Source organism: Podarcis muralis, chromosome 1 (genome assembly GCF_964188315.1).
Source record: "Podarcis muralis chromosome 1, rPodMur119.hap1.1, whole genome shotgun sequence".
Taxonomy (NCBI): Eukaryota; Metazoa; Chordata; class Lepidosauria; order Squamata; family Lacertidae; genus Podarcis; species Podarcis muralis.
The window spans coordinates 48,463,065-48,488,795 of NC_135655.1; the positions used below are offsets into that span (position 1 = coordinate 48,463,065).

At 43.5% G+C, this 25,731-nt stretch overlaps 1 protein-coding gene and 1 non-coding gene across 2 annotated transcripts; both read left to right on the forward strand.

Annotated features, from left to right (window-relative positions):
- Nucleotides 1-25,580, forward strand: LOC114594736 (retinol dehydrogenase 12-like). Its single transcript, XM_077928059.1, has 7 exons — nucleotides 1-89; nucleotides 16,305-16,423; nucleotides 17,357-17,512; nucleotides 21,011-21,115; nucleotides 22,437-22,646; nucleotides 23,530-23,719; nucleotides 25,089-25,580. Exons 1-7 carry the CDS (start codon nucleotides 76-78, stop codon nucleotides 25,189-25,191), a joined length of 897 nt encoding a protein of 298 aa, XP_077784185.1. The 5' UTR covers nucleotides 1-75; the 3' UTR covers nucleotides 25,192-25,580.
- Nucleotides 25,581-25,683, forward strand: LOC114585788 (U6 spliceosomal RNA). Its single transcript, XR_003703989.2, has one exon. It is a non-coding gene; the product is annotated as a U6 spliceosomal RNA (small nuclear RNA).
- Nucleotides 25,684-25,731: the final 48 nt, after the last annotated feature.

Sequence of the window (25,731 nt, forward strand, 5' to 3'; positions counted from 1 at the left end):
CCTCCCACACCTCCCACTGTTTTATTTATCTCAGTCAGTTGAGAAATTTCATTTGCAGAGGAGAAGTTTTCTACAATGTCATCTCTCAGGTTTGGGTTTCTTTATTTCACTAGCTATCCTATGTAGGCTTTATTAACTTGTTCTCAGAACCGCAAGTAACATTTTGCATAGGCCACATGCATTTTTGTATGCAATACTGAACTGGAAGAAGTGTACAAAACCAAGCAGGTTGCAGTCCTAAACCCACTTACCTGGGAGTCAGACTTACTTCTGAGTAGATTTGGTTAGGACTGTACTATGTGTAGATAATTTCTAACCTAATTTAATATTTTACTTTTTGCCACACTTTTATTATGCTGGAAGTTTCCCAGAGTGGGTGAGGTATAAGTAAAAAAATATTATTATTATTTAATATTCATTGAGGTTATGATTAATATCTCCTTGGCACACTGAAATGTTGTTGTTGTTTAGTCATTTAGTCGTGTCCGACTCTTGGTGACCCCATGGACCAGAGCACGCCAGGCACTCCTGTCTTTCACAGGGTCTTTTCCAGGGAGTCTTCTCTTCTCATGAGGTGGCCAAAATATTGGAGTCTCAGCTTCAGGGCTGATTTCCTTCAGAATGGATAGGTTTGATCTTCTTGCAGTCCATGGGACTCTCATATCTACAATTATTGCATGCATTGTGTGGCCCCCTCTCCCTTTCCCCCTCTCTCATTAATATGCTCAAGTGGGCTCTAGCACTTTGGGAAGATTTGCTTCAGCCCTCCCTAGTGACATTCTGAAGGCTAAACTAAAAAAGGTTGCTAGGAACCTTTGGGTGAAGCCATGCACTTTAAATGTATGGTGCAGATGTGACCTTAGGCTGCAATTGTGAGAGAAAGCCTTACTGAACTTAATGGGTATTATTTCTATTATTTCTGCAATTGTGCTACCGAACTTTTCCCTGGCTCCCTGTTGTTATGTATTATCTGCTATCTCTTTTGTCTGTATTGTCGCACATACCCCAATTTTTGAGCAGCAATACATTCCAGGGAGTCTGGTGCTAATCCAGGGTTTGGCTTTCTAGGAAGAAATGTTATGAATTGGGGTGAGGGGGGCAGTCCCCTTCCAGACCTGAAATCCTGTATCCAGGGCTGGTCATTAAGTGGCCACCTAGGGCACAGACTTCAGAGGGACACAGTACTGACCTTTGAGGGGCAGTTTTATATAGGTGAGTTTTTGTAATACTGTATCTTATAAATTTATGATAATCTTATTTTTCCCCACAAGACGCCTGCCTTTGAAAATTGAAATTAGCAGTTTTGTTTGTGGGGGTGTAAGTAGTTCAACCTAGGGTGCGAAATAACTTAGCACTGGTTACTGCGAGATTACAAGATGGCGACGAAGTAAGACGCGCTTGCCGGAGCACCCCTTTCCAGTTCATGCTGTAAGTTATGAAGCCTTATTTACCTAGGGATCCATCAGCCACGCCATCCCCGGACCTTGGAGGGAACAAAAGTACCAGGAAAGCAAAATCTTCTTTGGAGAAAAAGTTTATTGAAATCTGTGTACAGAGACATTCTGTACACAGAGACAGCCAGCTAGATAGCTCCTGAAAATACACTGGCTGTAAAGAAATACGCATCTACAGACTTCTTATACTCTTCTGAACACTCTCCCCCCTCCCATACCTTCTCAAATTATTCCCTTACATGGCACATCTATATTGCTTGCTAAACACATTTTATTGCTTGCTAAACATTCCCGTCTTTCTGCTAGCTAAGCATTTCCTCCCCTTTCCTTCGTACACGTGTCTTCATCTTTGCATTAGTAAGCATAAGGCAGGAAAAGGGGCCTCTTTAAGCAGCTGGGTAGGAAATGAACTTTTGACCTGCCCGCCAAATTTAGTAGGTCTGGTTAGTTACTGCTAACAGCAGCGGTTTCTTGCTAGCTGACTAGGCAGGAAACGACCTCCTGACCTGTCTGATTAGAAATAGCAAGAAACTGCTGTCTTTGCTAACTGTCTGGCCGAAATTTGCAGAAGTAAGATTAGCTCAGAGATTTACTTAGGAATTTACTGCAGATAGTATTCACAAAGTACAGAGCTTAGAAAATATTGAGAGAAACCTTTCCCATCTCCCTTTACTCCCTCCTCTTCTTTTGAACAATCTATTACTTAGATTCGTTCTGGGGTAGGGGTTTATAGTTTCTCATTACAGCAGTCACGTGAGGTCCCATCATGCGAGACATCATCTTTCCCATCATATTCTGCAAGCATTGCATCAAGCAGGGTATACAGAAGCAGAAAAGCAATAGAAGCATTATTGGGCCTATCACCATAGTAAATATCCTCCCCATCCATCCACCTGGGAAGATGCTATCCAACCAAGACATATCCCAGCCCTCCCAGGTTTGTACAGGGACATATGCTACCTTTTCAATGCTTGCTGCCAGATCACGGATAGCCTCGCCATGGTCTGAAATGTTGAAGCAACATGCTCCATTTCAGCCATTTGTAACCACCTATTGTAGGAGTTATGGGCACCCCACTCAGTCATCAAACGGGAAATGTCGGCAAGGGAAGTCGGGGGACTTTTACCTTCCTGTGCCAATACACATGTGGGTTCTCCAATTAAAAAGAAAAGGAGAATCATCAAAGGTATAGATGGATTACGTTTCCTCCCACAAATACGATACCGTTCATGCCAACAAAAATACAGGAGCATCCAAACAAGCAGGCCGGTACATATCACTCCTACCCACCATCCCCAATATCTCCATGGTTCCTCCCACCAATATTCAGTCATGGTGGGTATCGTGTCAGTCACTCAAGAGTATGTGTGTAACTACCTCTAAGGCCCACTGGGTGTATGGTACTTCGATGAGTGGGAGAAAGAGAAGCACCTCCTGGAGGGGGGTTTGGTGAGAAATAAAAAGCAACACACCCACAAGAATAGACTGCTGCTAAAACTCTAGCCTGGTGAGGAGTCAAATGCCCAATGGGGTGGTCCCCTTCCCAAATTATTGTAAGTCTCGCTCTGTCCCTATATTGTGGTAGGATATTCTCAGGTGGGTGAGTTCGTAGAACAGGTACGTTGGGAGCGCTGCCCGCGGGCGCCCCTCCCATCCAATTCTCCAGCCGGAGGTATCAGCCTCCGGAGTGATATCAGCAGAGCGGTCGTCAGCGGAGGGTCTGGAGATGGTCAGCCGAAGGGGTTAATCAGGATTTAACTGCACAGTCCAATCTGTAGTGGTCACTCTGGTGTGGTGGACCCAAGGGGTGATGCCGGCGAATTTCACGGCGGTGGGTGTGGAGAGCAGGACGGTATAAGGTTCCAGCACGGTTGTAGCTGCGTCCGTGCCCAATCGTTTACCCACACTTCATCACCTGGCTCGAACTGATGCAGCCAACACACAGGGGTTGCGAGCCTGGGTCCACCTGTCGAGACAAAAGAAAACTTGGGAGAGTGACTGTACATAGTTATTCAATTGCACATCTTGGCTAGCATATGGAGTTAACATTCTAACATATGGAACTGGTCTTCCAAACAGAATTTCAAAAGGTGACAGGTGGGTTCGCTTTGACGGGAGACTGCGGACCCTGAGTAATGCCAGAGGTAACATTGTCACCTAATTAGACCCAATTTCCTGTGTCAGCTTGGATAGCTGATTCTTTAGAGTCCTGTTCATTCTCTCTACCTTTCCAGAACTCTGGGGTCTATAAGCAGTATGCAGCTTCCAGTTGATCTGGAGCGCTTTTGCCAGTCCCTGTAGGACTGCATGAACAAATGCTGGTCCATTGTCAGATCCTATGGACCTTGGCAATCCATAGCGAGGGATGATTTCCCTAAGCAGGCACCTGGTTACTTCAAATGCCTTTTCAGTCTTTGTTGGCCATGCTTCGGCCCTCCGGTGTAGGTGCACACTGCCACCAGCAGGTAGCGGTGTAGTCCACAACGGGGTAATTCAGTAAAGTCCACGACAAGATCTTCCATAGGTGCAGTTCCACTATGCTGAATCCCTGGGGGAGCCAGTGGTCCGGCTCTGGGATTATTCTTTTGACATAGCAGGCATTTCCTGGAAATCTGGGCTGCCAGTTGGTAGAGGTGGGCTATATAGAAGCATTTCTCCAGCTGCTTGGTTGTAGCATCTGGTCCTATGTGGGTTGAATCATGGTATCTCTGAGTAACCTGCCGAGAAAGAGACTCTGGAATCCATATCCTGTCATCAGGGGTAAGGTACCATCCTTCTTTGGACAATGTCAACTCCTGAGCGTCTGCTGTGTCCCTTTCCTGCTTCGTGTAAGCTGGCTTGTCAGTAGTGCTTAAAATCTCTTCTGGGACCAGTGCTCCAATAACCGAGGCGGGGGCCAGTTCCTGGGCTGCTTCTTTGGCCACTTTGTCTGCCAATCGATTTCCTCTGGCCACTTCCCCTGGTCCAGTCTTGTGTCCATAACAATGGATAACTGCCACTGCCTCGGGTTCCCATACAGCATCCAGAAGGTTCAACAAGGCTTGTGGGTGGGCCACCTGGCTTCCTCTGGAGGTAAGCAAACCTCTTTCTTTCCATAAGGCTCCATGGGCATGTAAAGTCAGGAATGCATACTTAGAATCTGTATAAATGTTTATCTTCTGTCCCTTTGCCAGGTTCAGGGCTCTGGTAAGCGCAGTTAGTTCTGCCAGCTGGGCCGATGTTCCAGGCGGGAGTGACTTTGCTTCGATCACCTGGTCTTCCAGGGCCATCAACTTCTCTGCCTGGTACTTCTCCTTTTTTCTTCTGGGTCTCTTTTTCCCTCTGATTATAATGGTCTGGGCTAATTCCAACATCCATTCAAGGGTGTGGCCCATAAAAACCTTCATTTTTCTTGGTGGATATCGGGCGCCGCTTGGGCTACAAAGGCAGTTTTTATGATAGGGGCATTGGCAGCCTCATCTGGGTCCACAGGGATATACTGGCGGTAGGCTTCCTTCAGCTTCTCTAAGTAGGCTCCAGGGGCCTCCTCTGTCCCTTGTACTATTTCTCTGGCCTCCACGAAGTTGGTGAGTTTTCTGGCTGCCCTCCTCATGCCATTTAAGACATTCTGGCGATAAGTGGTGAGGGTATTTTGCCCTTCAATGGTCTGATAATCCCAATTCGGTGTAGTTTCAGGATATCCTGTTGCAACAGCTTGATCTCCTGCCCCCTGGGCTCTCATGTGTGCTCGGGCTTCAGCATGAATTCGCCTAGCCTCTTCTGTAGCTAGCAGGGCATCCATCAAATATTGCACATCATAAAAAGTGGGGTTGTATGTTTAAAAAAAAATTCCCTCAAACAGCTTAATTATTTTGGCAGGGTTTTCTTCAAATGAAGGGTTTTGGTTCTTCCAATTACAAACATCTGCACTAGAGAAGGGGACATGTTGAACTGTATGAGTTCTATTGGGCACCACCCCATTAGGTCCCGCGGGGGTCGGAGGGTCATACACTCTATGGAGAGGCATCACTCTGGCCGCGCCCTTCTCCTGTGCTTTATGTGCCCTATGGAGGGTCACTCTTTTCACTGCCTTCCCCACTCTTTCTGCCACTTTCTTCTCTGTTCCCCTATACATCCCGCTGTTTTTAACATATGGGGACTAACATCCACTTCTCATAAAGTTCCACATACTTTTTCAAACGTTCTGCCTGTTCCTCTGTTCATATCTTTCCATCACTTGTCAACTTAATCAATCTTCCTACAAATGCCTCATCCTCATCATCCTCTTCTCGTTCCTCCCTTTCTCCATCTTCGCCCAGGTCTTAACAATGCATTGTCCACGGGATTGGGGCTGGGCCATCTGCTCCCTGTGGCGGGGGTGGTGCCAGGGCTGTTGCCAGGGCATAAGGCGGTGGGGGCATTAAAACTTTATCTTCTTCCATCTCTGAATCCTGGAGGACTGGGGGGTTGTCCTCCTGTCTTCCTGACTGAGCAAATACGGCTGCCTGAGACTTTTTGGCAGCATGACTTCAGCCAAGGGGGGGGGGTTCTTTTCCACATTGGTCTTCCATGTGGAAATGTAGGGGATTTGATCAGGGTGGACATTCAAAATGTTCTGATATAATGGATTAATGAGTTGCAAATCAAGGGTCCCGGTGGACGGCCAATTTGTTATTTTGGGATGGGCCAATCTAATTCACAATGTCCTCATCTTCCCCTCTCATCAGCTTGAATCCCCAAAAGCATTTCAAAGGGGTACTTCTACTTTGGCCAGAACCCATTTCTTCCAGATCCTTCGCTACTATTCACAGTAAAAATTCTCTCACACTACAGCCCTACAATCGCTCGGCCAAGGGGACACTAAGCCCTGGCCCACACTTGACAACAATTCAGTTACTAGAGTATCTTGACATGCAACATACAACATACAAAACACACCAATATAATTTCAACATGTAACACACTAAACACACCAAAATAACTTCAGCATGCAATACACAAAACACACCAAAATAATTTCAGCATGCAATACTCAAAACACACCAAAATAACTTCAGCATGCAATACTCAAAGCACACCAAAAAAATCACAATATATATATATCCCTCCCTCTTCTGTTCCAAATTTTTGCTGGTGGCACTCTCCTGCACAACCAGTCCCCTTTTTACCAAACCTTACTGGTGGCATAACACTGCCACGCCCTTTTTTCCCTTCCTGGTGGCCCTCTGCACAACCAGGTGAGGCTTGATCAGACCTCGCCCCCCTTTTCCTTGGGGCCCACGCCCTTTCCCTTGGGCTTACCGTTTTCCGCTGCGGACCTGTCCCCTTGGCGCCGTCCTCTTTGTTTTTCTCCCTCAACAAGATGTCTCCACTGCAGGACAGTGTGGCCGGCTTCCCCCACGAAACAGGTGGGGTGCGCGCTGAAGCCTGCAAACGCTGCTGAGCTGTTCACCTTGGTTGAGCCTGGCCCTCTGGTCCGTATTGGGGAGAGGGCTGATCCCGGCACGAGCCCCCAAAGAAATGAAGCCTTATTTACCTAGGGATCCATCAGCCACGCCATCCCCGGACCTTGGAGGGAACAAAAGTACCAGGAAAGCAAAATCTTCTTTGGAGAAAAAGTTTATTGAAATCTGTGTACAGAGACATTCTGTACACAGAGACAGCCAGCTAGATAGCTCCTGAAAATACACTGGCTGTAAAGAAATACGCATCTACAGACTTCTTATACTCTTCTGAACACTCTCCCCCCTCCCATACCTTCTCAAATTATTCCCTTACATGGCACATCTATATTGCTTGCTAAACACATTTTATTGCTTGCTAAACATTCCCGTCTTTCTGCTAGCTAAGCATTTCCTCCCCTTTCCTTCGTACACGTGTCTTCATCTTTGCATTAGTAAGCATAAGGCAGGAAAAGGGGCCTCTTTAAGCAGCTGGGTAGGAAATGAACTTTTGACCTGCCCGCCAAATTTAGTAGGTCTGGTTAGTTACTGCTAACAGCAGCGGTTTCTTGCTAGCTGACTAGGCAGGAAACGACCTCCTGACCTGTCTGATTAGAAATAGCAAGAAACTGCTGTCTTTGCTAACTGTCTGGCCGAAATTTGCAGAAGTAAGATTAGCTCAGAGATTTACTTAGGAATTTACTGCAGATAGTATTCACAAAGTACAGAGCTTAGAAAATATTGAGAGAAACCTTTCCCATCTCCCTTTAGTTACTCCGCTCCTATTTTTCTCTGGAAGTTGGCACGATAATGTTTTGATGATAACGCCAGGAACTCACCCTGTGGAAGCTTGCAAAGTCAGCGCCATAAATCTCCTTAATGAGCTTCAATAACAACCTGATTAGCGCTTCCCTTCCACCAGCTCTTGCTTGGCCTTTGAAGGACTCTTAGATAATCGAGCCGCTCAAGGGGTTTAGCATGACGAACCTAAAACGTGGTCGTACCTCTTCTGTGGAAGGCCTTTCCTTTAATGCCTCAGAACCTATGTCTAAGGTTTTGAAGCCTACTGGGCTGGATTCACCACCTAAGACCTTACAGCCTTCTATCTCATCATTGGAGGAGTTTTTTGCAATCTTGTGCTTCCTTCGCCTGTTACCTCCAAGCAGTTAGATTGCCTACATGATCCTGCAATGACTTCAAACAACCTTTTAAACACCTCCAAGATGCTAGACTGTCCATATGACCCCGCAACGACTTCAAATACTCCCTTGCCAGGAGACTGCCTGTATCTGTGAGGAATGCAGAAGGTGAAGGTTGCCAAACCACTTGCTTTGTCAAGGGAATAGCTTTCGCTGGCTAGTTAGGTGGTACGATTTAACATAGCCAAAGAAGTTGCTATGTGCCATAGAAACCAGCATTTCCCCTCGCCTGGTTGGCAAGTAGAAGAACAACAGTCAGAGTTGTGTGAGGGAGCTGGAAGCTGGGAAACAGAGACATGACTTGCTCTGTTCTGGACTTTGGGGCTTCCCTAGAAACCATAGCAAGATCTATGGTTGCTAATCCTGTGAGCGCCTCCATCTTATGCTCTAGTTATATATGCATATGTGTCAATAAAACCATATATCCTAACAGCACCAACAGTCTCCATTGGTCTTCACTTCAAGGAAGCAAATCCCTGGGAAGCACAGGCACCTCTGGAGTCTCTCACTGCTCAGAGATTGGGGTGGTATGTAACAGAAGGCTAATGGCTATTGAGCTGTAGGATATACAATTTTCTTTATGCATATATACAACCTGAGCATAGGATGGCATGGCTCACAGCATCAACACTCCAACAGATCTTGCCTCTCCATTAGGTTCTTAGCCCCCACCATTCTATCTTTGGATTCAGCACAGCCTACGGAGTCAAGCTCAGACAAGCCTCAAATACCAAAACTAACATCCCTGGCCTATTTGTTTTCCTTCCTAGCATAGCATGGCATCCAGCCAGGTAAGAAGGACGTGGGAATACCTACCTGCTCTTTGAAGCTCTTTGAAGCATCTACAGTGGTCATTATGGCAACACATCTATTTCTTACCTAACTTTTTAAGGTGTCAAAGCCATTCTGATCCTGATTGATTGATTATTGTTGTCATCACTACTTATTATCTGCCCTACACCTTTTTCTTCTTCTTTTTTTTTAAAGTTTTATTTTCAATGCAGAATCATAACAAAAATTACAAACATTGAGTCCAAAATAATACTATCCAAACAAAAATCCCGGGAACATATAGGAAAAAAAACAGAAAAGGAAAAGGAAACAAAAAAGAAAGAAAGCAAAGGAAACGAAACTAAAACTAAACAGAAACAAAAAAACACACATCTACAGAACAAAACCATATCATTACATACATAAACACAAATTGACTTCCTTTGTTCTGAGACCTCAAAAAATTTACTCTTACTGTATTGTTGTGTCTAATTAGATTACTTCCATCTTTGTGCTTTTTTACACCATTTTTCTTATTCTTTAATACCAATATACTAACTTCAGAACAATGTTTTTTCATGTAGTCTTTAGCACAACCCCATTCTTTTAATAGTTTCTGGTCCGATTGTCCCCTTATGTAAGCTGTGAGTCTTGCCAGATTTATGTATTCACTGATGGAATTTTTCTGCCTTTCCAGTTTTTAGCTATAAGCATCCTGGCAGCTGTTGTTGCATAAAGGAATACTTTCCTTTGATTTTCAGGGATATCATTTGTGATTAAACCTAAGAGGAATGCCTCCGGTTTTTTACTAAAAGATATTTTAAACATCTTTTTGAGTTCTTCATAGATTTCATTCCAGAATTGTTTAATAGGTCGGCATTCCCACCACATGTGAAACATTGTTCCTATTTCTTTTTTACATCTCCAACAGGTATTCGATTTTAATTTGTAAATTTTAGCCAATTTTACCGGAGTTAAATACCATTGGTACACCATTTTCATAAAATTTTCTCTTATTGTATAACATGCCGTGAATTTAATATCATATTTCCATAATTTCTCCCATTGGTCCAGCCGAATTACATATCCTATATCACATGCCCATTTAATCATAACTTCTTTTACTTCTTCATCCTTTAATTCCCATTCTAATAATAAATTATACATTTTGGATATATCTTTTTTTGAGTTTTGTAATAATACCTTTTGTAATTTTGATTCTTCTTTTTCAAATCCTATTACTTTATCCTGGTTGAATATTTGTGCAATTTGGTGATATTGTAACCATGTGGTACAGTATTGGGTCACCTCATCATATGGTCTTAGTTTTAATTGGCCCTGTTCTTCCTTTAGGAGCTGCTGGTAAGTTGCCATTCTTCCTATAGTATTTTTATTTTTGACCGATATTACTTCTAACGGTGAGACCCACCATGGGGTTTTTGGTTCTAACAACCTTCTATGCCTCACCCAGACCTTGTATAGTGCATTTCTAATTACGTGGCTTAGAAATTCTTTATGGACTGCCACTTTGTTATAAATTAGATAGGCATGCCAACCATATCTGTTGTTCCATCCCTCCAAATCCAAAATGTCACTGTTATCCAATTTGATCCAATCCTTGATCCAAGTAAAGCATGCTGCATCGTAATATAGTCTCAGGTCTGGGAGTCCAAAACCTCCCCGCTCTTTTATGTCAGTTAATAATTTATGTTTGATCCGTGGCTTTTTGCCTTGCCATATAAACTTTGTTAGGTCCATTTTCCATTTTTTAAAACAATCGTCTTTACCTATTATGGGAATCATTTGAAAAAGGAACAGAAGTTTTGGTAAGATATTCATTTTAATAGCCGAAATTCTACCCCAGAGTGTTAATTTCAATCTTGTCCAAGTTTCCATTTCTCTTTTTGTTTCTTCCCAAATTTTTTTATAATTATCTTCAAACAAATTTATATTTTTCATTGTTATTTGTATACCTAAATATTTCACTTTTTTTACAATTTGTAATCCAAATTTTTCTACCAGTTCCTTTTTCTCTTGATCTCCTATGTTTTTTACCATTAGTTTCGTTTTTTCTTTATTAAAAGCAAAACCTGATACCCTTCCAAAGTTTTCCATTTTTTCTAGAGCCTTTGCTATGCTTTCCTTTGGATTTTCCACCATTAAAACTAAATCATCTGCAAATGCCCTTATTTTGTATATTTTCTCTCCTAGGGATATTCCATTTATTTCTTGATCCAATCTGATTTCTTGATTTAATATTTCCAAAACCAAAATGAATAGCAAAGGTGAAAGTGGGCACCCTTGTCTGGTGCTACTTATTATCTGCCCTACACCTTAAGGTCCATGGGGTGGGGGTGGCTTACGACATTTAAAATGCAATTATTGCACAATATTAAAAACAGATCGAAACAACTTATTTAACCAAGGAACCAGTTTGACTGGTTCACCAGGTTTCCTCTTGTAGAGTATAACCTCACAGACGAAAAATCACAGGCCTGCAAGAGATCCACAGATATCATCCAGACTCATCTCCCAAACCAGTAGCAATATTCTTTCTTCAGATTTTTGCTTAATTTGTTTACATTTTTTTCATTTAAAGGGATTTTTTACCATGCTCTTCAGGTCAAAAAGGCTCGCTGCGTGTCTTAGAAAGGAAAGTCTCTGTTCTCTGGAATGGAATCTGAGGGTGCCCCCAGATTATTTTGTGGGAAAGGAGTCATGCGCACTCTGGAACTTTAGAATTCTACAGTCTAAATCCAGCTGCTCGTTGTTGTTATATTTTTAAACAGACTTCTTGTGGTTTGGAACGTGATGTGGGAATGCATGAGCCAGAGGAGCAGGTTAAAGGATAGAATCACAGAATTGTAGAGTCGGGAGAGATGATCATAGAATCATAGAATCATAGAGTTGGAAGAGACCACAAGGGCCATCGAGTCCAACCCCCTGCCAAGCAGGAAACACCATCAGAGCACTCCTGACATATGGTTGTCAAGCCTCTGCTTAAAGACCTCCAAAGACGGAGACTCCACCACACTCCTTGGCAGCAAATTCCACTGTCGAACAGCTCTTACTGTCAGGAAGTTCTTCCTAATGTTTAGGCGGAATCTTCTTTCTTGTAGTTTGGATCCATTGCTCCGTGTCCGCTTCTCTGGAGCAGCAGAAAACAACCTTTCTCCCTCCTCTATGTGACATCCTTTTATATATTTGAACATGGCTATCATATCACCCCTTAACCTCCTCTTCTCCAGGCTAAACATGCCCAGCTCCCTTAGCCGTTCCTCATAAGGCATCGTTTCCAGGCCTTTGACCATTTTGGTTGCCCTCCTCTGGACACGTTCCAGTTTGTCAGTGTCCTTCTTGAACTGTGGTGCCCAGAACTGGACACAGTACTCCAGGTGAGGTCTGACCAGAGCAGAATACAGTGGCACTATTACTTCCCTTGATCTAGATGCTATACTCCTATTGATGCAGCCCAGAATTGCATTGGCTTTTTTAGCTGCCGCGTCACACTGTTGGCTCATGTCAAGTTTGTGGTCAACCAAGACTCCTAGATCCTTTTCACATGTACTGCTCTCAAGCCAGGTGTCCCCCATCTTGTATTTGTGCCTTTCATTTTTTTTTTGCCCAAGTGCAATACTTTACATTTCTCCCTGTTAAGGTTTATCTTGTTTGTTTTGGCCCAGTTCTCTAATCTGTCAAGGTCGTTTTGAAGTGTGATCCTGTCCTCTGGGGTGTTAGCCACCCCTCCCAGTTTGGTGTCATCTGCAAATTTGATCAGGATGCCCTTGAGTCCATCATCCAAGTCGTTGATAAAGATGTTGAATAAGACCGGGCCCAAGACAGAACCCTGTGGCACCCCACTAGTCACTCTTCTCCAGGATGAAGAGGAACCATTGATGAGCACCCTTTGGGTTCGGTCAGTCAGCCAATTACAAATCCACTGAGTGGTAGCATAGTCAAGTCCGCATTTTACCAGCTTCTTTACAAGAATATCATGGGGCACCTTGTCAAATGCCTTGCTGAAATCAAGGTAGGCTACATCCACTGTGTTCCCTTCATCTACCAGGGTTGTAATTCTGTCAAAAAACGAGATCAGGTTAGTCTGACATGACTTATTTTTCAGAAATCCATGCTGACTATTGGTGATCACAGCATTCCTTTCTAGGTGCTCACAGACTGTTTGCTTAATGATCTGCTCCAGAATCTTCCCTGGTATTGATGTCAGACTGACTGGGCGGTAATTATTTGGGTCCTCTCTTTTCCCCTTTTTGAAAATAGGTACAACATTTGCCCTCCTCCAGTCTGCCGGGACTTCACCTGTTCTCCAGGAATTCTCAAAGATGACTGCCAGTGGTTCTGAGATCACATCTGCCAGTTCTTTTAATACTCTTGGATGCAGTTCATCTGGCCCTGGAGACTTGAATACATCTAAACTAGCCAAGTATTCTTGTACTATCTCCTTAGTTATTCTGGGCTGTGTTTCCTCTGCTGAATCATTTGCTCCAAATTCTTCAGGTCGGCCATTGTTTTCTTTATCGGAGAAGACTGAGGCAAAGAAGGCATTGAGGAGTTCAGCCCTTTCTGTGTCCCCTGTTTGCATTTCACCATCTTCTCCTCTGAGTGACCCCACTGTTTCTTTGTTCTTCCTTTTGCTACAAACATACCCATAAAAGCCTTTTTTGTTGCTTTTAACCTCTCTAGCAAGCCTGAGTTCATTCTGTGCTTTAGCTTTTCTGACTTTGTGTCTACACGTGCTGGCTATTTGTTTGAATTCCTCTTTGGTGGTTTTCCCCCTTTTCCATTTTTCGTACACATCCTTTTTTACTCTTAACTCAGTTAAAAGTTCTTTAGATAGCCACCCTGGCTTCTTTAGGCACCTTCCATGTTTCCGTCTCATTGGTATTGCCTGAAGTTGTGCTTTTACTATCTCCCTCTTAAACTCCCAGCCATCATGAACTCCCTTTCCTTTTAGTATTACTGTCCATGGGATCTCACCCAGCACTTCCCTAAGTTTTATGAAGTTGGCTTTCTTAAAGTCAAGAAATTGAGTCCTAGTATGCTTGGCTGCTCCTTTCTGCTGTATAGTAAACTTCAGAAGAGCATGATCACTCGCGCCTAATGATCCTTCCACTTCTACCCCACTAACCAGGTCATCAACATTGGTTAGGTCCAGATCTAAAATGGCTGTTCCTCTTGTTGCTTCTCCCACTTTCTGGACAATGAAGTTGTCTGCAAGTCCAGTGAGGAATCTGTTTGACCTTATGCTCTTGGCTGAGTTTGACATCCAACAAATATCCGGGTAATTGAAGTCCCCCATTACTACCATCTCCCTTCCTTTTGCATGCTTGGCCATCTGTTCCAGGAAGGCATCATCTATGTCCTCCGTTTGGCTTGGGGATCTATAGTAAACTCCCACAATGAGGTCTCTGTTATTCTTCTCTCCCTTAATTTTGACCCAAATGCTCTCACTTTGGCTTTGAGGTTCTAAATCTTGGATCTCTTCACAGGTATACACATCCCTGACATATAACGCCACTCCTCCTCCTTTCTTGTCTGGTCTGTTTCTCTGAAATAGATTGTATCCCTCCATTATTACATTCCAATCGTGGGACTTATCCCACCAGGTTTCAGTGATGCCTATTATGTCATATTTAGTTTGCTGTACCAAGAGCTCAAGCTCATCTTGTTTATTTCCCATGCTTTGCGCATTAGTGTACAGACATTGAAGTCCATTAATCATTCCCCCGTGTCTCTTATTTAATGATTTTTTCCTCCCACCACTAGGTCTGTGTGCTGTTTGCTCCATTTGGTCTATGACATTTGGATTATCATCTTCATCAATTGATAGACTCTTACCTTCAGGAGCACTGTCTCCCTCCCCCACATTAGTCAGTTTAAAGCCCTCCTGATGAGGTTTCTGAGATTTTTGGCAAAAACATTCCTCCCAACCATTGTGAGGTGCAGCCCATCGCTTGCCAGAAGTCCATCTTTAAGAAACTGCAGTCCGTGATCTAAGAATCCAAACCGTTCCTGTTTACACCATTTGCGAAGCCAGTTGTTCACTTCCACTATTTTTCCCTCTCTCCCTGGGCCATGTCGTTCAACTGGGAGGACAGATGAGATGACAATTTGTGCATTTAATTGCTTCAATTTCCTGCCCAGAGCCTCGTAGTCTCTTTTGATCCTCTGGAGGCTATTGCTTGCAGTGTCATTGGTTCCCACATGAACCAAGAGGAAGGGGTATTTGTCAGTGGGTTTTATGATTCCTTGCAGTCGTTCAGTTACATCTTGGATCTTAGCCCCAGGGAGACAGCACACTTCCCGAGACATCTTGTCAGGCCCACAGATCACTGCTTCCGTTCCCCTCAGTAGGGAATCCCCTATCACCACTACACGCCTCCTCTTAGGTCTGGTCGGGGTTCTTCCGTGAGCTGTCCGTTCCAAGGTCGCCTGCACATTCCCTGAGGACTGACTTTGCTGCTCGTCATCATATACCTGATCGACTGTAATGAGGGAGAGATCCTCAAATGGAGTCTGCTCTTCGTCTTCCATGCTAGGGGAGAGGACCTCAAAGCGATTGTGTACTTCTAAACAATCAGAGCGAACCCTGGGCCTCCTACTTCTTTGAGTCACGTTTCTCCATATATCTGGCTCCTGTGTTGGTGAACTAGCCTCCTTCTCAGGGGAGTCCCCTGTCTCCTCCTTGGTGGAGACGGTGTGCTCTGTTGCTTCCAAGAAGAGCTCCAGCTCTCTAATTCTTTGGAGCGTAGCTACACGTTCCTCCAGTTGCTGGACTTTGTCTTGTAAGAGGGCAATCAACATGCAATTGCTGCAAGTAAAGCTGCCTGCAACCTTTGGCAAGATGGCAAACATTGCGCAGGAATCGCAGGCGACTGCAGCTGTTCCCTCACCCTCCATCTTGAGAACATGTTGTTGGGGGTGACTAGAGCGGTCCTCCATCATAAAAAGCGTGAAGACAGGACAAATAACTCCCCCCCCAAAAAACCTAGGTCTCCGCCAACAAACGTGTGAGACTAGCTCCCCTAAATCTAAAAGATGGATCAAACTGCGCGCGCCACTAGGCGTGCGCCGCTGCCCTACAAGCTCTGATAAGCTCCTCCCACAGCTAATCACCTACCTCAACAGAAGCCCTGCCCCCTCTGACCTTTGCACAGGGAGAGCAGCTAAACAGCCACAAGTAACACACACAAGAAAACCCTTTTTTGCACCTTCTTCAGCTGCTGCCCTGCAGCAGACCCTAGAGGACCCTGCAATGATGAGGGTCCTCTAGTCCATCCCCTGCAATGCAGGAATCTTTTGCCCAAAGTGGGGTTAAAATCCATGACCCTGACGTTAATAGTCTCATGCTGTAGCATCTGAGCTACCCAGAGGAGCAGGCCAAGAGAAAACCTCTATTCATACCAAAGTAACATTTACGGCTGCGCTCTCTTATGTTTTAGGAAGTGGTTTGCAGGAGGAGTCTGCACATCAACAGCTCGGCTGGATGGAAAGGTGGCCGTGGTCACAGGGGCTAACACTGGCATAGGGAAGGAAACTGCCAAGGACCTCGCGCGAAGAGGCAAGTGGTCTGTCCATGCATCATCCACCACATGCCACTCAACCCAAATTGAGCGGGACATCTCTGAATTACAGAAGCCATCCTGTTTTTTTGGTCCAGTACTCTGCTGTGAGTCAGCTGGTTTGTGCCAGACCAAAAGACACTCTTTTTTTGTTTTTGTTTTTTGTTTGTTTGTTTCATGCTCTCCTGCAAATTGGCTCTCTCACACAAGAGTGCTGGACCAAAAGACACTGGCTCCCACGAGAGCACCCCTAGGAGTACACAGTTGTTGCTTTAAAAGGCCAAACAATGTGATCCACATGCAATTCTTTACCCCAGGGATGAGGAGCCAGTGGCCTTCCAGATGTTACTGGACTTCCACTACTCCTCAGCATGGCCAGTGGTCAGGGGTGATGAGAGCTGTAGTCCAGCCCTTCTGAATGTGCCCTCATTGGTGGAATGAACATTTGACTCCGTCTCATTGGAACTGCAGTCTCGATATATTTAATTAACCATGGTTTAGCGTTATATCTGAATACAGCCATTACATTTGGGGTAAGGGGGGTGTATTTATTACTATAAATGTATGTATTCTGTCCCCTAAAATAACTTTAACCAAAGGTAATTTCCATTTTTAGAAATACATTAAAGTGTATTTTTCTTGAACATCATAATGGTTAATTAGACAATGGCAACTACTTCAAATGCTTGAGGTAATTTTAAAAAAGCAGAGTATTACTCCCCTCCCACAATGATTCACAATTCATTGCTGCCTATAACATCTGCTGGCAAAAGGGCTTTTACATATATTTATATTCACATATTCATATTGTAGAATTTTTATATTATTTTATATTTTGTTCCATTAAAAGAAATTAGTCTAGAAAGACAGGACCAAGTTTAGAAACAGCTTGTTTGCCTTATTCCTCTTTTCTATTAATTTCCCTTTTGAAGGTGGTCGTGTCATCCTTGCCTGCCGAGATATAGCAAAAGGGGAAGCAGCAGCCCGTGAAATTATAGCCGAAACAGGGAATCAGCAAGTTATTGTGAAAAAACTGGACCTGTCTGATAGCAAATCTATACGGGCATTTGCAGAAGATTTCCTAAAAGGTATGACTGACTAAAAGTTGGCACCTGTGTAGTTACTGCATAGTTTAATTACTAGGTGGTCCTGGTCCTAGAGATAATCTATGTGGAGTCAAGAGTTTCATAGGTTTTGTTTAAAATAGAGAGGTATTTGTCTGGCTTCCCTATGTGTTCTTTAAACCAGGGATCAAAAACCATTTTAGACCAGGGGGCACATTTTGAATTTTGAGAGAGTGCTGACTGCTCCAGTGACAAAATTGCTGTAATGGGGGCCATGGCTTAACACAACATGGCTGCCATAGCATAACACAAAAGAAAAGAAAAGAGAGAACAGTCATTGCTGGTTTTCCACCCTTACCCCACCCTTGGACATCCTCATGCTTAGCACAGGAAGCCATCTATGTCATGCTGGTCCTGATTGTAGTGACACAGCTGTTAAAGGCAAAAGATTCCTGTTTTCTACATTTTTAAACAAAGTGAAGGCTGACATCCTGTAGCCATTCACCTGGTGTTATAAGTGACAAAACTGCTCCTTTCCCCTTATAGGGTACCCAAGAGCCCATATAGAGTCCTTTCATAGGTTCTCTATCAGTAGGAGAAAATAACAGAGACCAACCAGAGAATATTGAGAAGCAAAGCAGCTAGTAAGCCTGATCTTTATTGACTGTTGCAACAGGGTGCTCCCCCACACACAGGAGAGAGGAGGAGGACCCAGAACCAAGGTGTGTCCGCCCTTATATAGACATTTTCAATTGCCCGCCCTGGAGTCCAAGACCACCCCCAGAAACATCATACATACATGACAGAAGGGGTGTAGCCCAAGACCACACACCAGATACATCATACCTACATCACAGAAAAGGCGGTCTACAACAAACCTGAGTGTGTTGTTTATCTCCTGGCAAGTTACCTGATTGCATTATCTGGCTTTTGGCCACTCTTTTGTTATTATAACTACCGTACTTACCGTTATTCCTGAATCTAGGTCACAGGCTCACACCCTGTTCATATCTTGAATGTGCCCTTAAGACAGGATTTGTGAGGACAGGATTTGTGAGGAAAGAGACAAGGGGAAGGTTTCTCACTTTGAACTTGCAGAGAAATATTTGAGGTCAATTTGTTCAGGACCTTGTCTATTGGGTTTCAGACATGTGGTTTATATATACAGTTATCAAAATTTATTTATTTTATATATGACCTTAAAATTTTTATAACTGGGAATAACCCCCACTGAACACAGAGACATCTGAAGTAGAAATGTATCCCATTATACTGGAAATTAACAATGCTCTGAATTCTTAATAAGTACTTGGACATTAGCTTCTGCACAGCAGGAGACATTCCTGAGCCTTTTTGCAAATTTCACATTTTGTATTTGCCATTTGAGGAGGGAATTATTTAACACCAACCTGCATTTATTGTGTAATATTTACAGAAAATAACTTTTAGCAGGTACCTAATCTTGAATGAGTCCACTACAGAAAAGACGCATCCTAGTTGCTAGGGAAAAAGAAGTTCAACCTATGGAGATTCCAAGAACTGCTAGAAAATAAGACAGAAGCAGGAAAAGTACAGTAAAGGGGAGGGATAAAGAGAAACTTTTAATGACCTCAGGGATTTCTATTGCCTGGTGTCCAAACAACTTACTTTACAGTCACCACATTGACTTCACTACTTGGCCTAAAAACACTGGCAGGTGGGAGCAGCTAAGCTGATTCATTTCACAGAAATCACTTAGAAGGGAGTCTGCACATTTTGCTTCATAAGAGAGCCAGTGTGGTGGTGTGGTTAAGAGCGGTAGTCTCGTAATCTGGGTAACCGGGTTCGCGTCTCCGCTCCTCCACATGCAGCTGCTGGGTGACCTTGGGCCAGTCACACTTCTTTGAAGTCTCTCAGCCCCACTCACCTCACAGAGTCTTTGTTGTGGGGGAGGAAGGGAAAGGAGAATGTTAGCCGCTTTGAGACTCCTGAAGGGGAGTGAAAGGCGGGATATCAAATCCAAACTCTTCTTCTTCTTCATAACTTTCCTTCTAAGAGGGCTAGAAACTTAATTTTTTAAATAGAAGCTTAGAGTCTAGGGAACCCGCCTGAGGGCACCAAAGAAGGCCTTGTGCCTGCTTGGCGATCTCCACTTTAAACCTTCCATGACACTCTTCTTGCATTTAAGAGGGGCTAACCTTTCCCTTGAACCTTTCTGGCACTTTGAAGCAGGAGATGGATCATTCCACAGCTTCCGTTTGAATTTTGAGATGTCTTATATAAAACACCTGGCAATGTTAACTGTCAGAGACATGGTAGATGGACCTTAGGTCTGACCCAGAATAGCTATTCTTATAATTGTCTCATTGCACTCTTGGGCACTCTTACTCATAGGTCTGATTAAAAGGATGATATGCTTTTGAGTAAACACATTTAAGCATGTATGCTACATTTTGCCTGAAAGGGTAATAGTGTGTTTGTGTTTGTGTGTGTGTGTGTGTGTGTGTGTGTGTGTGTGTGTGTGTGTAGGAATGACTGTTCAGCTCCTTAGATATAATAAATCCTTCTAATGATAGTAGTGTTCTATCCAAAACATGTGTCACTCAGAATGGACACAGGGTATATTATATATTTAGCTAACAATAAAGATTTAGAGATAATTTTTAAATAAATAATAGTCCGTGAAAGTGGACTACTACAATTGCCAAAACCCATTCAAAATGGGTATGCATGCACTCAGATAATTGCATACTTGAGCAATAAGGACACATATAATATTCACTGGAAATTAGTCTGAGGTAATAGGCCATTCATACAATCCATTTCTTTCCCACTAGTGCTTCCATTTACAGTGGTACCTTGGTTAAGTACTTAATTCGTTCTGGAGGTCCTTTCTTAACCTGAAACTGTTCTTAACCTGAAGCACCACTTTAGCTAATGGGGCTTCCCGCTGCTGCCGCGCCGCCAGAGCACTATTTCTGTTCTCATCCTGAAGCAAAGTTCTTAACCCGAGGTACTATTTCTAGGTTAGCGTCTGTAACCTGAAGCGTATGTAACCTGAGGTCTATGCAACCCGAGGTACCACTGTATTTATTTATCCTGTCATGTGGTCCGATGGTCGTATCTCACTATATATTTACCTAAATTAGTAGGAGAACTTGGCAAGAACCATCAACCCTCTGTCTGATAGAAGTTTAAATGTCCTCCACCTGTCGGTCCCATTGGGTAAACTGTAAAGCTTTTCTGTAGACTGAGTAACACAGTCTAATTTAGTATTTGCTAATTATTTTAATCAATTTACTATACTGTACTTCCTTGTTCCCAACATATATATTCACAGTAACCTTAAATAATAGAATTGTAGAGTTTAAAGGGATCATGGGGGTCATCTAGTCCAACCCCTGGAAAGCAGGAATGTCAAATAAAGCATCCATGACAGATAGGTGGCCATGTAACCAAATGCTAGTTATGATAAGAGCCTTGCTCCTTAAAACATCTCAATCTTCTTGTCTTTGGTATTTTCTTGGCCATTATTTCCTGTAGAGGAGAAGAAGCTCCATTTCCTCATTAACAATGCAGGAGTGATGATGGTTCCCTATTCCAAGACTGCTGATGGTTTTGAAATGCATATTGGAGTCAATCACCTTGGTAAGATCATGAGACATCGATGTGATAAATATTACCTGGCTTCTCTTTGCCTTTGCTTATCTTCCCTGCTCTTTTCCCCAGATTTCACAGATTATTCCTGTATTTGTAAACCTGAATTTATACAGGAAAAGCATAGAGACAGGCTTTGTTGAGGGTAACACCATGAGGATTACACAAATTAAATTTGAACGCAAAAAGTTATAGACACACTGTAAACTCCAGTATGGACAGGCCCCAAGTCACAGTCCCCTGGAGATTTAATTAAATTATTTATACTGTGCCCATCTTGGTTGAATTTCATATATTCATTTGAACTAACCAGCCAATTTTTTGGTTATCTATTTCTAGTTGATTTATAGTAAAGTAAAAATAATGTCATTTTGTTTGATTTTTTTTAAAAAAACATAAAGTGTTTACATTATTGTGAGTACTATTTTTGTTCTAAAGGTCAGTTTTACATTATATATATGTGTGCCCATAAGCTCTAGAAAAAGGTAAAGGTAAAGGACCCCTGACAGTTACTGTAAGTCCAGTTGCAGACGACTCTGGGGTTGCGGCGCTCATCTCGCTTTACAGGCCGAGAGAGCGGCGTTTGTCTGCTCTGCAGACAGTTTTCCTGGGTCATGTGACCAGCATGACTAAGCCACTTCTGGCGAAACCAGAGCAGCACACAGAAATGCCGTTTACCTTCCCGCTGGAACGGTACTGTGATGGGATGATGAGCTGCTTGTGCGTAAAATCCTAGTCCCTCAGAGTTTGATCAAATCCGCAAACCTCTGCCTACGACGGAGCCCCTCAAGCATGGCTCCATCAGTTGCTAGCAGAATCCGAAAGTGGGCGCTTACGGAATCTCTTCCAGCATAAAAGCTCCTTAACGGAAACACATCTTCTGGACTCTCGGCGCGACAGTTTCCGGCGAGGAGTGGGTGTCCCTATAGGAGGTCTTGAAACCTCCCCACTGTTTTCGCTGGAAGTGTCTCTGAGCCATCCCTCCGACTCACTTTCCCTTGGAGCTCCTTCTCTCCCCCTGCTGGTTCCCTCTCCAGCTGCTAAGTCTCTCTCAACCTCAGTGAGCCCTTCCACCTCCTGTCCTTCCGATGGCAGTTCCCTGACAGGTACCTATTTATCTATTTGCACTTTGATGTGCCTTTGAACTGCTAGGCTGCCAGGAGCTGGGACAGAGCAACGGGAGCTCAACCTGTTGCGGGGATTTGAACTGCCAACCTTCTGATTGGCAAGCCCAAGGCTCAGTGGTTTACACCACAGCATTAGCCATGTCCCTAAGCTCTAGTAAATAATCGTAAATCTCCTCTCCCTTTAGGGCATTTTCTCTTAACATTCCTGCTGCTGGACCGTTTGAAAGAGTCAGCCCCAGCTCGGATAGTGAATGTGTCTTCGCTCCTCCATGCTTTTTGGCGGATAAACTTCAAGAACCTGCAGGGAGAGAAATACTACAATGAGTTGCTGGCATACTGTCAAAGCAAACTGGCTAATGTTCTGTTTACCAGGGAGCTGGCTCGTAAATTGCAAGGTGAGCTTTAAGAATGAAATGCTAATAGTGCACAACCACTCATATGTACGTATATAATAGGGTTGCCCATAGCCAAAGCCTGGATGTGAGAGGAAGGGGGAAGTCACAGATTACTGAAAGGTTGCACGCATGAGAGACACCCCAATCTCCAAGCGGAGAGAGATTCTAGGGATACCAGCACTTACCGAGTGTTCAGCTTTCTTGGAATGAGGTCAGTGGAGACTGTGGCGTTGGATGTCTAAATTGTCCTAATATTGTATCTTACCCATGCCATTGCCAGTGGCTTCTAATGTTATCTAAATTAAGGGTTTTCAGTGATTTATGAATCCACTTTCCACAGTCTCAAATGCTTCTTTATCTCCAAGGATGTTTCAGCCAAGCCATCTCACTGCTGTCTTTCCTCTCAATTCAAACTCAAACTGGTTCCGAAGTGCTTATTTGCTCCCTATGGCAAGCTCTGATAAGTGTTTTGCTAGTTCCCAAACTGTGCTGGGCATTACACTTCAAGACTGCAGGGAGAGAGGGAGATCCCCAACCATCAAGACAGATGTAAACCATTCATTTAGTATGCTATAACAGATTTCAATTTAAGAGATGTTAACTTTTTGCTTGTTTATAATTGTTTATAAATTTATAATTGTTTATAAGTGTCTTGTTTATAATTTAAGTGTGTGTTTTTTAAAAATGGCTTTGTTAAACCCTTGATACTAATTGAGTGCTGCACAAGGTTCTGTGCATTGCAATGATATTGTGTGTATTACAGTGAAAAGACTGGCCAAATACTAGCTGCCTTACAGGGTACATGGGAACAATATTACTCCTTTCCTTTTGAACCTTTGGATTCATATATTTCGGTTGATGTTTCTGCTTTATGTTTTTCTAGGCACTGGAGTTACTGTCAATGCTATACATCCTGGTGTGGTTGATTCTGAATTGTCGCGTTACTCATATTCGTTAGGAATTTGTAAAGCGGTGTTTAGGTTCACGTTTAAGACACCAAAAGAAGGAGCCCAGACCAGTATTTACTGTGCAGTGGCAAAGGAACTGGAGTCAGTGAGTGGGCAATATTTAAGGTGGGTCTGGGATTGTGATTTGCAGTTGGAATACAGACATCTGGATTCAGCACATCTGGATAAAGTTTTCTGTGGTAATGCTCAGAGGTGCCCACATCAGACCCAGAAGGCAATATTAAAATGGCACATTGCACATTAAAAGAAAGAGATCATATGCAATTGCTCTAACTTAAAAATAGCAGTGTGGACATGGGTTGTGAGAAGACTTTGCCTCTGGTACAGCAGACACAGTGCAATTGCTCCTTTGAACTAATAAAGGTAAAGGTAAAGGACCCCTGACAGTTAAGTCCAGTCATGAACGACTCTGGGGTTTTGACGCTCATCTCGCTTTACTGGCTGAGGGAGCCGACGTTTGTCCGCAGACAGTTTTTCTGGATCATGTGGCCAGCATGACTAAGCCGCTGCTGGCGAAACCAGAGCAGCGCATGGAAACGCCATTTACCTTCCCTGACAGAGCGGTACCTATTTATCTACTTGCACTTTGACGTGCTTTCGAACTGCTAGGTTGGCAGGAGCTGGGACCGAGCAACGCGGGAATTTGTCCTAGGCCCTAGGCTCAGTGGTTTAGACCACAGCGCCACCCGCATCCCATCTTCGAACTATACAGAAGCTATACAGAAATCACAAAGCTATTATCAGGAACATCCAGACAAAACAAAAGCCCTTTTCATACATAGTCAATTGGGGGGGGGGTGTCATATACCAAAATTTGCCCCTTTTTTAACGGTGGGCAGGACAGCTTCTGTATCTTGTGAACTACCCTGAGTATTTCGGATGAAGGGCAGTATATAAATTTAATAAACAACACCAACAATAATTCATTATTATTTTTTGTAACTTGAGAAATGACAAGCAGCTTTGCTGTCAGCGGGCTGGCCACTAATTCCTTCACCCTCAAATGATTCGGATGCAGCTTCAGTTTTGGGGGGGGGGGAGCTGCAACAAAGCCATAGTGTCTCCTTATCGGCAACCACCATGTTTTGTGGCAACTGTCTCAGCCACCAATGACTGCAAAAATTGGGCAAAGTGCAGTGGACAGTGCCCCATACAAAAACAATGAAAACATCCCCTTTGTTCAGGAGTTTGAATTTGCTCTGATGTGATCACTCAGTTAATAGGTTTGGCTATTCCTCATCTTGCTTGTCAACCCTATTGAATTGTCTGAGACTTACTTCTCAGTAAACATGTATAGGATTGTGCTGCTGGGGTAACCTTAGCCCACTGTTGTCCATAAACCCAATTTGCTGTCATATTGATTTGGGTAATACGCTCGATGTTTAATCAGAATTCTGATTCTTCGATGGTTTTGAATGGCTTAACAAATGATTAACAAAGTGCCTAATGAATATTTATTTTTTTCTTTCTACAGTGACTGTAGACCAGCCTGGGTTGCTCCTCAGGCTTGTAACAAAGAGACCGCAAAAAAGCTCTGGCAAGTCAGCTGTGAGCTGATGGGCATCCAGTGGGAGTGAACTGGGGTGGGTCTGTGGTTGACATTCGTAGACAGAATGTGAATGCAACCAGAAAGAAATAAACTATCCCTATCTTCTCATGTGTAGATGTCAGTGTCTAGCAGGCACTTTATAAACATAGATTGTATATTAATAAAATATGTTCTAATCTAATCAACACTGAGTTCTACTCTTTGGTGACCTGAAGACAGTGATACTTAGCTGCCAACACATAACTGCTTCCCTGGGGGGGGGGGGGAGTGAATCTGCCCTAATTGGTTTGTCATATAACTTTCACATGTAAACCTGTTAGATTGGTTGGATTTTGAGAAATTATCCCTACATAGAGGAGGGCAAAAGTATTTTTTTTTATGTGCTGAGTCAGAATCTTCCTTCACATTGAAACCTGCTTGCTTCGGCAGCACATATACTAAAATTGGGACGATACAGAGAAGATTAGCATGGCCCCTGCGCAAGGATGACACGCAAATTTGTGAAGCGTTCCATATTTTTTGACTTCCGGTTTCGATCGCAGAGAGAAAGGGAGCGCGGAAAACCTCG